Raw genomic sequence first — 15233 nt, forward strand, 5'->3', positions numbered from 1 at the left:
GGTTATCCCTACTTTCTATGAAAGTATATTTGGGAGTATTTTTCAAAACCCTCTTTAGAACAAAATCATGAAATACTTTTGTGATTAACTAGTTAGTTAGTTAGATTAGTGAAAGTTAATCACTTAACCTCTGAAAAACCTAATGATACATGTGTCCCTGTAAGATGAAAAAACTTTAAACCATCCAATCTTCAAATATTTTTACCATAATGCATCTCAGGGCATCCTCGACCATCGCATTGCTCAGCCCCCCCCCCCCCCCCCCCCCCCCCCCCCCCCCCCCCCCCCCCCCCCCCCCCCCCCCCCCCCCCCCCCCCCCCCCACCAACAGCCCTAAACCCTCTGCACTCTCGACACCTAAGCAACACCACAACAGGGTGGAAATGAGCCTAGAAAACAACACCTGCTTCCCATCAGTTAAAGAGGGGGAGGTATACAGAGTGGGAGAGGGAAGAAAGAGAGCGCTGTATAAGGAACGGGAGAGAAAAGGTCTGACAGACAGGAAAATGAGGGCATGAGAGGGAGGACTTGCAGAGAAGGGTGAGTAAAGCAACGAGAAAGTGAGGGAGGGGGGATAGCTGGAGCCTGAGACTGAAAGGAAAATGAGTGAGAGAGAAAGACTGAGGGAAGGGAGCATAGGGAGTGTAACTTAAAGAGACTGATTAGTATTGTATGAAATAAGACCGCTTCATCTACAGCTGAGCACAGCTTCCAGCAGTATGAACATGCAAACATGCACCTTATACAGTACACACTGTGCATTTGCTAAACACACAAATTAAAACGCGCACCTGTGCATGTGGAACACAGATATTTGAGTATGATTGCAAATACATGCATGGCTTGCAAAGAAAGGGTTGTTTGAATAGTATATGATGAAGTTGCGTTTGTATGCTTTTGTACTGTATGTCTTTACGTCCCTTTTGTAATAGAGTTATTGTTAATAACTTCAACTACGTCAAAGGTTTTTAAATGAATTATTAGTATTAATATTTTTATATACTAACAATATAAAACCTTAGAACAAATAAACTCATTTCAGTTCATTTACAAGTGTACATATCCCTGAGTTTGACAAATGAACCGGATATTAAAAGAGTTTGGTGAATTAATTCTTTTATCATCTTTTCTTGATCGCTGTGAAAAAGCCCAATCTCCGTGTCTCAGACAAGTAATAAAATAAATTACCTACTTTCCCTCTCCTTAGCTAAAGAATTGTTAAAAATGTCTTCATGTGGTTGAGCACACAAAGACATTCAGTGTAATCTGCAAAGGCTATTCAAGCTGTTTCTGCTTCATGTATGTAGTATGCATGCATGGACTGTTTATTGGACAGACAGGGAAGACAGTTAAGACGTAAAAAAGCATGAGAAGCAGATTAACATCCAGGCTGAATCCATGCTGTTCCATAGTTTTTTTTTAATTATTCTAAGAATAATTCCCTACCCCATCAGGATGTTATTAGGCAAAAACAATCTTTGATTACAACCTAAAATTACTTAATAGTTTCAGGACTAAAGTAGATTTGAACACAATATGGCACAATTGTTTTACAAATAGTAAATAAACAAAAAAATTAATATCTCTAAAATTACTCAATATTTCATTGAATGGTACAAGGCTGGAGGCTAGACTTTGTTTCAAATTTATGAAAAAAAAATACACAAGAACAAACATGGAAAAACAAACATGAAATCAATAAACTGGAACTGATCAAATCAAAACTTAGAAATCAGAAAAGCAGCATTCATACCACCGATTGTGTTAAAGAGTGACACAAACTGTAAGTTATATCAATACATGCAGGGAACCATGCACCACACCAACTACATAACAGGACATTCAAAGAATGACAAGCCATGAACTCAAGACACTGACAGGCGAAGTGCAAGAGGTCACGGTTTGTATAATCCCAAGGTACCATGGGAGAGAAGATTTATTGTTGCCGTGGTAACAAGCGCCACTCCTCTCGCCCTGATCAGACACAACACGGTGGCAGAAGATGACAGTGTTTGTGAAGACTGATATTGAGACAGTGGAGGGAGATGACTTAGATGTATTTAAGAGAGTAAAGAGTGAATGAGATCAGGTCAGAGCAGCGAGGATGAAGAAGGAAGATTCCGCTGGCTAACATTCACCTCTCAGTTTCCAAATTCTCTAATTAAAGATTGAACAGCTGTTCAGTTTGACCGGCGCTTCCTGTAAATGCAAGCTCACCAGCCGGAGTGGGAGAGAGAGAAAGTGCTGTAGAAGGATAGAGAAGAGATGGAAGCTAAAGAAGTGAGAGAAACTGACAGGGAAAGGCAGCAAGAGAGATTAAGAATGAGAATGAGGAGACAACTGATAAATACAACTTCTTCAAACAAACAACACCAGAAGTTATGCAATTTCTTTTTGCCTTTCCAAAATAGCAGGGGTGCATCTAGGATCAGACCTTTAGGGGGACCAATCGGCTCACTTCCGATTGGCCCCCCCGTTTCTGTTAACCCTTTTCTTGATTGAGTTACAGGTGCATAGCATCGGGGACAGCAACACAGGATATTAAACCTGTTCCAACATTTTTTGACCTGTAATTGCTTGTCTTCTGTCACTAACAGACATGTTCACAAACTAACTTGAAGGACTAAAATTAATTTAATAAAAAATCCCTAAAAAGGATCTAAACTCACCAATGCAAAATGATCCATATGAGGATTTTCTGATAAAGACAACATTGTTTGTCAATGCCTTCCAAAACCGTAAGGTCATCATGATGCCCCTATGTGCCACTTCAATGGTTATGTTTTGGTGAGGTTTAGGCAAAAACAAACAATAAGGTTTCAACAAATACAGAAAAAAAAGAATCGTATCGGCAGATGCCTGTGCACACCGGGCCAATTCACAAAAGATTTTTGCAGACTCATCTGCAAGCAGCCATCTCAGTGTAGCTGCTGTGGTACAAAGTAAGTCAACACTAGGGAAGGCCACTAACCTAACCGATTTTCTTTAATGCAAGTTTACAAATGTTTATCCTCTCCATAGACCATATGATCTTCTCTCAGAAACAAGAGTCTGCTATTTACTGACAAATGTTGTTAAGTGCACTAAAACTCTATTAACGCTTCATTGACAAGTTGTTGTTTTTTACATCTTGTATTTTGATTACCTGTAGACATTTATTTAGTTGATCATTTGTTTTATTAAAAGGTAAGTGCACTGCAGACAGTGTGCAGACCTACTGCAGCAAACAGATACAATGCAGACAATACCAAGTCAGGTCAAGTATATTAGTCAGTAAAGCTATTTTGTTACATTTATTAAAATGTTACATTTTATCAGATGTAAAGCCAGGGAGAAACATAATGTTGGCATTATATATTGTCCATTGGCAGCCCTGCTCTCCTAATGTTGATATTGGCTATTGAAAAACACATATTGGTCGACCACTAACAGATATACACATATCTGCTTTCTTTCAAGGAGTTAGATTAGTAGATTGATAACTGGAAGCAGCTTGTAGTATCTTTAAGTTGTAACTCTAAGAAAATGTCCAATGTTGATCTACTCCTATAAGGTTAGAAAAAAAAAAAAGAGTTATTTAAATATTCTGATAAAAGAAATACGTGACAGGTATTAGGAACTGTTAGGAAAACAAAACTACAGTGGATCACATCCTCCTTTGATTCTGACACTCAACAGTCATTTTTAGCACAATCAGGAGCTCCTCGTCAGCTAAATGTAAACTTAGGTTGTTGTTGGTTTACGAACAAAAATAACATTTACTTAGCCACAGCATCATATCACATTAACAACAACTAAAAGTTACTTATAGTTATATAAATAATATTTAGGTTTGTAATAAGAGCTAATGAGTCATTTGCATTTTTGCTGAATTAATTCGATAATGTTGATAACACCTCTTACTGTATTTGGTCAGGGTCATTTAAACGATACGCCCTCTAATAACACTATACATTTTAGGGCATTGCCCTGCACATATCCTGGTTTTTCACTAGCCTTTCAATCCCAATTTAAAACTAGTAATTTAATTACTGACATGAATTAGAGGAAAAGGTTAAATTAAAGCTATAACCTGAGATGGATATTTTACAGGACTTGATGAGAGTAATGTTTGCACAGACACACTTCTCTGCAAACCTTAGAAAATAGATATTAATTGAATAAGTGAAAGGGTGGCCAAATGCTGAAAGCACTTGCAATTATGTATGTGCCTGTGGAGATCAGCACAAAAACACTTCAAATAAATACGCATAGTCACATAAAAATGGTGGCATGCAGGCAAAGGCATTGGAGCACACGCACGCACGCACACACACACACACACACACACACAGAAAGAGAGAGCTGATCAGATGAGAGCTGGTTAGCTGTGATCTGCATGGGAATGAGGTCATTAGGTTTGTGGAGCACAAGGCCATTATTTAATCTGTCCACCCCTCAGCACCACAGTACCCACACACACACACACACACACAAGCACACACACACACACACGAGTCACGCATAATTAATACAATCCAAATGTCAGCTTCATGATTAGCAAAATCATTAACACACGCAATGAGACTAACAAATCTGCACAAACTTCCACCACTCAAATCTAATCCCAGCTGAGCATTACCAGCGGAACCAAATTCCTTCTGTTGAGCTGAAATCCAATAACTATGTCCTATTCAGAAAAAAACTTGACATGAACTGTAAATACACAGAATTCATTGTGCACGGCCACACACAAGGCCACAACAAAGAAAGCAATAATTCTTGATTTGCGTATCTGTTGTTACAATAAAGAGAAAACCTAAATTTAATTCCTTAAAGTTATGTTAGCCATATGTTAAACCACCTGGACCTTTCAAAGTAATATATGACTCTGTGGGGTTTGTACGCATGTCTTTATCAATTCATTTTCAAGCAATTACTTAAAAAATAACATGAGAAACAAGTGCAAGATCAGTAAAGTAAAAAGTAAGAAAGTTTACTTTTTACTCATTTGCAAAGAATACTCAACAATTTGGGAAACATCCCTTTGAGTTTGTTCCCGGAGAAAGCTCCTTACTTAACCTAAGAATTGAGCTACAGATGGGAGGAAATGATTGGCTTAGCATAAGGACTGGAAGCAAAGAGAAACAGCTGGCTCTGTCCACACTTTGTAGAAAATAGAAATGGAAAACCAATTTGTGGCTTTAAGAGGAGTTTATTTCACCATCTCCACAGTAAGGTATAAGTACAGTCTAAAGTCCAGAAGAGAGCCTAGAGTCGGTAAGAAATTGATGTCAAGTACACAGCTTGCCCAGATTCTACTGCCAATTTTTGTTGCAAAAGGTCTCCCCAGTGACTACAGAAACACAATACCAGGTGCAATATCAGGTGTGCAATAACAAACTTTCTGAACCGTGTGACAGGTAAAACCCACAGACTGTATAAAATAATGCACATACCACCCACCACCCCTGCACTACTTTTGAGCTACACAGTCTGCATTAGAGAGAGAAAAAACTAAATATGTTCTTTATCCTCACATTCCTCTCCATTTACTGCAACAATTTGTTATAGACTAGCTCAGGTTCGGTCGACACCTCAAACACACCCCCTTAAAGGGCTGTGAGCTGCTCTAGGAACAGCCTGTTCTTGAAAAACACACTCCTGAGTCACTTTACTGGATGAACAGCACATCACAAGAAAAGAAGTAAAAGTAAAGGTTAGAGAGTCAAGATAATAGGTGAAAATAGAAATTGAAAAAAGAATGGAGTGGAAACACAAGTAAGGTAATTACTGTAAGTGAGAAAAAGAATGTATTCAAATATAGAAAAAGTGCACATACTGTACATGGAGAGGCAAAGAGCTTGATTAATTCACACCCACACCTTCAGCTGTGGTACCAAACACTTACAGGCACTGTTAAGTGCATCTGCATATTTCCATCCATATAATAAGAATTTTATACATCAGGTCAGGATTTCAAGTATTTAAACACAAACACAATCTCTCTTTTACCTTTACCAAGCGCTTTAGTAGCCTTAACATGATGTTGCAATGATCCACATTTTTGCCTAAATCAAGGGCATTTAGTTGTATAAACTAACCCATAAATCCCTCTAAAACAGTACTCCACAGATTTAGCATTGCACTCCTAAAACATTGTCGGACTCACAATGGAGAGTTTAGTATCAAAAGTGAGCAGAGCCAGATATAGCGTCTTTTTTTCTTTATTCCACACATCCTTCTTCCTTGCTAAAGCAGTTCAGTTCAGTGGGATATTAGTGTGTGTTACACCAGTAGTGTCTGCCAACACTGACTGAAGTGACATCCCTTAAGGCTATCCCACTTCATGGAGCTCCTTCTCAAGTTACAAAAGGCTTTATACAACTTTTTTCATAAATGTATTATGTCTTCACTTGAATGAATCAGACAAGTTAACCGATTAATTATAATATTTAAGTAAGCTGTTCATATGCATACATTTAAGTGGGTAGAGATCATTAGTAGATAAAATTAGGACATACAGTCCATGCAGGTTATGTTGTGCTTACGTGCAAAAGGCTACACACAACATGTGTAAACACAAGTACCTAGTGGGGTTTAATCATCACACCACATAAGACCTGAGTGAGGAAGATCAGATAAAAAAAACGGGTTAAAAACGGAGCAGGGAGAAGATGTGAGCTAACGAAATAGGAGCTTTGTACAAGAGAGCTCTGATGGAGGAGGAGAGAGACAGCCAAAGCACTGAAAAGAGCTGTCAAAACATACGGTGACTAAGAAAGAAAGTATGCCATCCTGTGTTCTCTGTGGATTTGGAGAACATGTCCGTGTCCTGCCACACAGTCACAGCTCACACTAGAAACTACATGAAGTGTCCTGCTTTTGTCAGTGGAAAACTTGAGTCCACATTGTTTTGGATTACTAATGAATAATTTTTTGCACAAGGAATTTGTTTAGTTACTGTATGTGGCTCTCTATTTCTAAGCCCTAATGGGACAGCTTTCTTTACAACAAGATCAATATTATATAACACAAAACAATCAAACGCCTGTCGTCAAAATGTGTTTGACTGATCTTTGGTATATCCAGTCTATTATGTAACTGGTGCAATGTATCGGGGACATGATGACTTACATTGTTGTGGGACACTGTGAGAACACTCCTGCTCTTCCTCATCTTTCCAGGAGTCTCTCCTTCGCTGTCCAACCACAGCTTCACATGCACACCTGGAAAACAAAATATATACCATAATATGCGTTTGTGTTGTTTGAGAACAAGATGCAGGTTGATAGTGAGGTCAGTGGTTTAACAACAACAATAATAATAACAATAATAATAATAATAATAATAATAATAATAATAATAGTAAATTATAGTACATTGTAGTATACTTTACTAATCCTGCAAAGGGAAATAAAAAATGTTAATGCACTAAATGGAGAGATGTCAGAGGGAGGGGGCTGCCCATGGAAAGTTGGTGGTTCGGTGCCTTGCTCAAGAGCACCTTTGCAGTGCCCAGGAGGTGAACTGGCACTTATCCAGCTACCAGTCCACCACCATACTTTTGACAGTATGGGGACTTGAACCAGCGACCCTCCGGTTCCCAACCCAACTCCCTACTGCCACCCCCCATTGGTAATTTAACAACGTATCTGGACAGACATATTGCTGTCAAATTTTTCAAATGCCACATTCCCGTTGCCAGATTAGAAGATAAAACCTTTTTACCTTGACCTTTTATGATAACCTGAACTTAGTATTTCCCATTACATGTTCTACTTGCTCTTGCACACACACACACACACACACACACACACACACACACACACACATTCCCCTTAATATCAAAATTGAATTGATGAAATATTGAATTTCAGTCATTCTGGTCAGTCTCCCTATGAGAAAGAGTAGAGCAAAGCAGTGAAAACAAAACAGCCTTGGCTTTAATATTGTTACATGGAGGAGCCCCCAGCTAGTGATGCATCAAAACGTTAACTGCTGCACAGCACACTGAAATCCCCCATGAGGCACCACTATGCAATAATGTGTAGGATTTGTGACCCCACAAAAATAACAGACTGATAGAGAGGCTGGCTAGCTATCTGGGCAAAATGATTTTCCCTTGCTGAATATTTCTCTGTCCTACAACTCCCCAGTGTCAGCAAAAAGATGGTTCATGTAAAAATACATTTTTTTTTTTTTTTTTTTACAATCATCAGAGTTTTATCAGAGTTGCAACGTTGGTGGTTTGAGAGTAAATTACATTTGGACTGAAACATACACATCTATATTAAAAGCAGTAATATAGATTTACACACCCTTTATAGAACCAAGTTATAAGGTGTTTCCCAAATGAAAACACATTAGAATTCAACAGCAATAAAGGTCACAGAAAAGGTATTGGTAACAAAAGAAAATCCGTTAAACAGAATAAATGAGGTACAACAATATACAACAATATCCATGATGATATAAGATGAAATAAATAAATAAATAAATAGGCAGTTTAGATAAAATCATAGAGATGTAAAACCCCACACAAATTAGGTTTTTAGTATGTTTTAAGAAGAGAGATACAGGCTTAGTCGTCCAGCTTCACAGCCTTATTCAGCCTCAAGGCCCTGACCATAAAGGCTCTGTTCTCTCTCCGGTTAACAGAGCACGGAACAGACAAAAGACCTCGGTCCGTGGATTTTACGCTACATACAGGGCTGCTATGGGACTAAAAAGTCTTAAATATAGCAAGTAATCAATGAGACCTTGAAGTCAACCGTCAACAAAACTCCTGGCTTGAGTGATTAATTTATTCCCGATTAACTTTCGATCGATCCAACTAATCAATTAATCGACTGATCGTTGCAGCACTAGGAAGATGTATGTTGCGCACAGATGCATCACAGGAAAAACAGCACCTTACAGGGAGCACAGACAACTAATCAACACATTTTCAAACATGAAAACATGATAGCTGAAACAAATGTTTAAAAGGTTGTGGTTGTAAAATGTTTTCTAGGCATTTCTCTGCCTTGTTGTTGTTGTTGTTTATCCCTACCGAGTGGAAACATTGTGAGGAGACATATTAGGACGTTAAAACTGTCAACAGCTGCCCGGCTGTCTGGCTGGCTGCACAGATTACACTGTCAGATGGCTGACAGGTGATGTGATAACAGGAGACGTGCTGTAGCATCCTCTTGTTGCAATAAATCAAAGATAGCACATCACACATAGTGAATTCAAGATAACTTCAAACGTACTTCAATTCATATACATAGCTCATAACAGCTCTGAATAGGGGGGAAAGGAAATACATAGAAAAGATAGAAAGGAAAAGCAAATAGAAACCCTCAGTTATGCAGATTTGAACCAAGCCTGACACTTAACCTGCCTAATAACCGGTTTTACACAAGTTGCTAACACATGACAGGCTCCACACTGCTTATCAGCTTTTGATATTGGGTAAATTAGACTCCTAAAAAGCTAAAACACTTACTAGATTAATCAATTATTTGATCCACAGAAAATTAATAAGTAATAATTAGCAAAAAGTAATTTCAAGCAAAAATGCGAGAAACGCAAGAGGTTCCAACTTGTCACACATGAATATTTGCTGGTTTTCTTAGACTTGTGTTATAGTGTAGCCTTTGTTCTGGGACTGGGACTGGGACGCATTCAAAGACATCACCTTGGTGTGTGGGAAGTTGTGATGGGCATTTTGTCCATAATTGGCATATTACTTGACAATAACAACAATGATTAGTTACAGCTATGATACAAATAATAATATAAAGCACAGAGAGTACTAAGGGTGGGAATCCCCCAAGGCCTCACAATATCATCACGCTACTATTATGTCACTATATGATATTATTGCAATATTAAACATATTGCAATAATAGCAATAGCAATAGCAATAGCTCGTTACTTGGCGGCTGTGTATCGATACAGTGTTGCCACGGAAAATGTCAATATACTATGGTGTATCAAACTTTAGCAGTTTACTGAATATTGTAACTTGTCGTTGGAGTAAGGAGCAGATTTTAACAGACAAATTAACACAAACCTAAATGAACACATGTATCAATACACAGTAATTAGCACCCATCATGTGTCCCTCAGCTCTTTATCTGATGTTTTCAAATAATCTTCTCAATTTTGCTAATCCTTGCTAAAGAGTTTTCTCTCATGCCTTGGCAAATTATAATTTTTCTTTTTGTAAATTTTCCTCTCAATAACACATTCTACTGAAACACTATGCTAATGGTACCTAAAGCAGCCTAATGGCTCAGCACACTTTAATTCCTCCAATGTTCATCATTCAGTAATAGCATACGAGATTAAGTCCACAGCCATTAAGCCTCTTTCTAATGAGCCAATTCAGGCAGTCCCTGAAAGGCTTATGACTTATTCCTGTGACCCATGATGGTGTCTTTTTTTTATTTTTCCTTCCCAAAAAAAAAGAAGGGGGGGGGGGGGGCTGGCACAGAGGTAGGGTCGGGTGGCAAAAGATGAAAGAGACCGTTTCAGGGAAATTTAGATGAGGAGGGGTTTAGAGGACGATATGATGTGAAGATGCAGATGGAGAATTGAAAAGAGAGCGACAAGCATGCAGGTCAATGAGGATTTTAATGCATTACAGAGAAAAAACGCAGGTAAAAGAAAGAAGGATGACGTGTGAAAATAAGAAGCAAAGGAAGAGAGTCAGGGAGAAACAGCCAAGACGACTACATAAGATCTTTGTGTTTAAAGGAACAGTTCATCATTTTGGGATATATTATTCACTTTATTGCAGTTTGAGTTAAGTGAAAAGCTTAGCTTAACCACTAGAAACAGGGGAAAACAGCAAGCCTGGCTCTTTCCAAGGGTGAAAAAAACCCATCCACCAGCATCTCCAAAGCTCACTACTTAACCCATTATAGCTCCTTTGTTTATTCTCATGTGAAACTCTAAATTGTCATTGCTAAAAAGCTTCTGGCTCTAACTTTACATTTACCGTAGGAACAAAAGAGTGGTATTGATCTTCTCTTCTAACTCTCCACAAGAAATAAATAAATAATAGTATTTTCGAAAAATGTCAAACAACCAGAATCCCATTTTTCCATGCATTTGTGTCTCATAGACTAATGGGACAAAACATCTTTGAAATTGGTCCAGTATTGAGTGAGATTGTAATGACAGGCTGGCACAAACGGAGCTACAAAGTAACCTAATAGAGCAATTGTGCAGCCTTGCTTATTGTCCACTAAAAGTCATTTTTTTGCTACTGACAGGCTCAGATTGTTACTAAAAGTTTCTTACAACATTATCAATCTTAGGACGTGACCTTTTGTCACAAGAAAGGAACGCCATTCGAGAAAGGTGGGCAGGATATCTGTTGTTTCAAAGAAGGCTAAAAAAATTAAAGGGTTCGGTTACACATTTACATTATATGTTTGTCAGTGCCATGGCTCAATATTAAAATGATTTAAACAATGTGGGTGAGGTTGTTATAGTGTGATGACCACCTGTATTCATTTGAGCCAAAGTACAACGTTACGGGCGGCAAGAAAGAGACACATTGGGCAGAAGAGGGTGAAGTGACAGGATACTGGTAATGCTCCCATGGGTCCTGTGACCCTATATGCCCAAAAAATATGTTATGTCAGGAGTGGGACCTGTTGCTGCCAGATATCTGTGGTCTGGATGTGTCCAGTCAGTGACATACCTCAGACACAGCGCTGTGTCACCACGTCTTTTTTTAATCTTGCGTTCCACTCTCCACACCGCTGTCTTTGGACAAAAGTCACGTCCTGAGATCGATAATGTCGACACTTTTAGTAACAATCTAGGCCTGTCAATATCAAAACCAAAATACTTTTATTGGAAGAAATACAAGGCTGCACAACTGCCCTACTAGGTTAAATTGCAGCTCGGTCCAAGCTTGCCCGTCATTGCAATCTCGCTCGGTACTTGACCAAATTCAAAGATTTTTGGTCACATCCGTCTATTAGGTCCAAATGCATTGTGAAATGTGGTCCAGGTTGAAAAAAAACGGTAGTCACCCTTTAAGCTGTATGCAACCAGGGCAACGTTGTTGTTCAGAGAAGGCAAATGGTGAAGAAATCAAATGGTAAAGGACAATTCATGAACTTGAAGCAGATCTTTCAGCTTGAACAGACTGGACAACCTTGACACCACTTAAATAAAAACATCCCCATCACACCACCTAAGTGCAGTGAAAGAGCAAACACTATAAAAGAACATATAATATTTATTTTAAAAGCATTAGACTTAAAAAATGTTGGCCTAGGACAAGGGCTCACTATGAGTCAGCACCTGCAACACATAATGAATGTGTATTAAAGTGTCATCTGTCTAACATTTACACCCCTTATGATTTGAGACTGTGAATAAAAGGTAAATGACATAATTACATTATTACTTTATAAAATGCCTTGATTATAAATTATTAGTAAGAGGGAAATTATCAGTGGCAAGGGGTCTCTGTAGGGATGAAGATCTGTTCCAGTTATCACCATTAGAAGATAATTAGTGAGTGCAGATGACATGTTTCAGAGCACATCTGAAAATTGTGCTTGGCATTACAGATGGAAAGCCGTTTATGAACACAGATTAGTGCTGTAACCTCAGGGGATGAAGCACAACGGTACAAACTAACTAGTGTGACGTGTGTATGTGTTTTGGAGTATCCTAATTAGCATTACTTCTGCCTAATTAAAAACATTGGGGCAAACCGGTTCGAAAACAGAAGAAACACAAACACCTTCAAGGAAGCAAACTAACCTGTGCATGCCCCCTCCTCATTTTAGTATTGTATTGCATTCCTGTGTCCTCTGCTTTTTTTAAACTCTAAACCTGAGACAGTGTTGCAGAGGTCTTAACTTTGAGCTTGACATAAACTTTGGGGCAATAAGAGACACTAAATTCAGGAGCCACCTTTTAAAGGAACTCTTACCCAGGAACTCTTATTGCAAAGAAACTTGATGCTGTGATTGCATTCATATTCATTAAGGATATACTTTTCATATTTTAAAAGTGAGCGTAGCTTGCTACAAATTTTATTTAATGTGTTTCTCTCATAATCATTGGTTTTCATTTAAAAAGAATTACATTCTGAACGCAAAAATATGTTGCTGCTTTGTCTAAACCAAATAGAAGTAAACGAATTAAGAAACAAAGCGGTTTGACAAACAAGCTTTACTGCATTTTCCCTGTTGCTGAGAAAAGTTTTTTTTTTTTTTTTCCAAAGACAGACTTTGCCAATCACTGCAGGTCCCTTGAGAGTCTCCTGTAATGTTTTTTTGTTCGGACACATAGTTCAAGAGGTGACTAACTGTTTGGAAGAGCAGATTGCTTACTGGCAGGTGTACCAAATACGACAGCTACTAAGTGCAGTATCTTACTGAGCTAACTAGAGAGTAGCTTTATTCATTTCTAAGTGGTGCATGACTATAAGGCAAACACTTCCTCTCCAAGCCATTACTCAGTCAATTGATCATAAACAATAATGCCAGAAAGAAAAACACCCAGTAATTCCCAAATTGCAGTTCACAGGTATTCCATTTAAAATGTCGCAAAGGGAGACAATTTCAGGCGGCAGGTGGCATGACAAAATGTGGCATGGTGTTCTGTCACATCTCATCTTGTATCTTTCACACTCGGGTCCACATGCAACAACATCATTGGAAGGTGGCTTCAACAGTGCATATCAGCCTAATAGAGCGGAGATAACAAGCTCAATGCCTGCCTGCCCTGTGACAGTCTGGCACAGTGGGACGCCGGACAGAGGACAAGCAGGATCTGAGCAGCTGGCTGACTACTTCTCAGTCTACCCAAAACAGAAAAAAACAGCAGGCTGGGATTGCCTTCACACGGCTGTAACAGACCATTCCCTAATACGTAGAATACTTGCATTTCTTTCTCGGCCACATGCACTACCATGCCCTCGTGGCTGGACAGGCTATAAAAACAAAGAAAAAAGAAGTAGGATTGCCACACACACAAAGGGAGCATGACTTCATTCTCTGCCCAGGATGCCATTACTCCACTATATGTTAACATTAAACATTTGTTTGATGCTATATTCATGTGCCAAATATTGAGTACAGCTGCTCTCTCTCTCTTTAGTAAAAAACTTGCAATAAAATGTGTTGCAATGAAGTTATGGGAGACAGACAGTTGCAAAAACAGCTATGATTTCTTTTTGTATAGTTCTTAAAAAATAAAAAAGGAAACTTGTTTTGGGGAGAATAAAACTACTCTGGGCAGATTTTTCCTAGTAACATTACCAAAAAGGCTCAGGATGCTGCAGAGGTTGGTATAATATGAAAATGGCTGGTGGATTTAAGAAAAAAATAATTATTAATTAAATTAATGAAATTTCAAGATGTCTGTCAGTGGCTTGTTGATCTTTACATTGCTAGTTAATTTCTTATTCTAGCATGGTCGGGACACACATTCATACGGTTTGGACTTTAACTTATTGCACAACGAGCGCAGCTGTCCTCAATTTAGGTCATACTGTACGTCTAATCTTGGATTTTTCCTGCATCCACCGTGTGTATGTGCGTGTGCGCGCATCAGTTGCAGGGCAAAGTGATGGCCAAACAAAGCTTCGTGAAGCAGTGTCTTTATTTTCTGAGCCCACTAGATGGCGGTCTTAAGAGAAAAAAGGGCCAATGCATTGCAATTAAGTATATTCTCAACCAATTATTGAACAGAAGGCGCCATGTGGTACGCTCAGAAAATAAAGAGACTTCTTAACAGAGCTTCATTCGGCCATCACTAGTTTAAAGGTGCTCTGCCAAACAAAACTGTTTTTACTAGTATTTTAGGAAATACGGTCCATATATGTTTGTGTTATGTTGTGAATGTGAAAATGAACCGCTACCTCCTCTCTCACCTCTAGCCACTAAAAGAAATAGGCAGAGAAATCAGGCATATTACAAAAGCTGGTGAGTTTGATGTCATGTTGCTTGAGCTCAATACAATTCATGAGCTTTCCCAGTTGGGCTGGGTAAAGGATGCTGATAGCCAGGCTCTCATTGGCTAGCTGTTAGCCAATCAGAGTCAAGCTGCTTAGCTCTGACTGTTAATAAATCGAGCTGAGTCTTCTGTGTGGACTAGCAAGACCCTCCTCCGCGGTGCGTGGAGGAAGGTCTGGCAAAGCAAGTCTAGGTGCTGAAAGATTCAGAGACCCTTTTAAAAGGAGAATTCAAGCTATAGCATACACCAATTTTTTTTAATTATATATAT

General features: G+C 38.7%; 1 protein-coding gene across 1 annotated transcript in view; it reads right to left on the reverse strand.

Moving 5' to 3' along the window:
• pde4ba (phosphodiesterase 4B, cAMP-specific a) overlaps positions 1–15233 on the reverse strand; it is a 168742-nt gene that overhangs the window by 138811 nt on the left and 14698 nt on the right. The window contains exon 2 of the mRNA XM_034881114.1: positions 7116–7207. Within this exon, the coding sequence (XP_034737005.1) occupies positions 7116–7207 (92 nt within the window). The remainder of the gene's footprint in view (positions 1–7115; positions 7208–15233) is intronic.

The sequence above is a fragment of the Etheostoma cragini genome, chromosome 9 (assembly GCF_013103735.1).
Source record: "Etheostoma cragini isolate CJK2018 chromosome 9, CSU_Ecrag_1.0, whole genome shotgun sequence".
Taxonomy (NCBI): Eukaryota; Metazoa; Chordata; class Actinopteri; order Perciformes; family Percidae; genus Etheostoma; species Etheostoma cragini.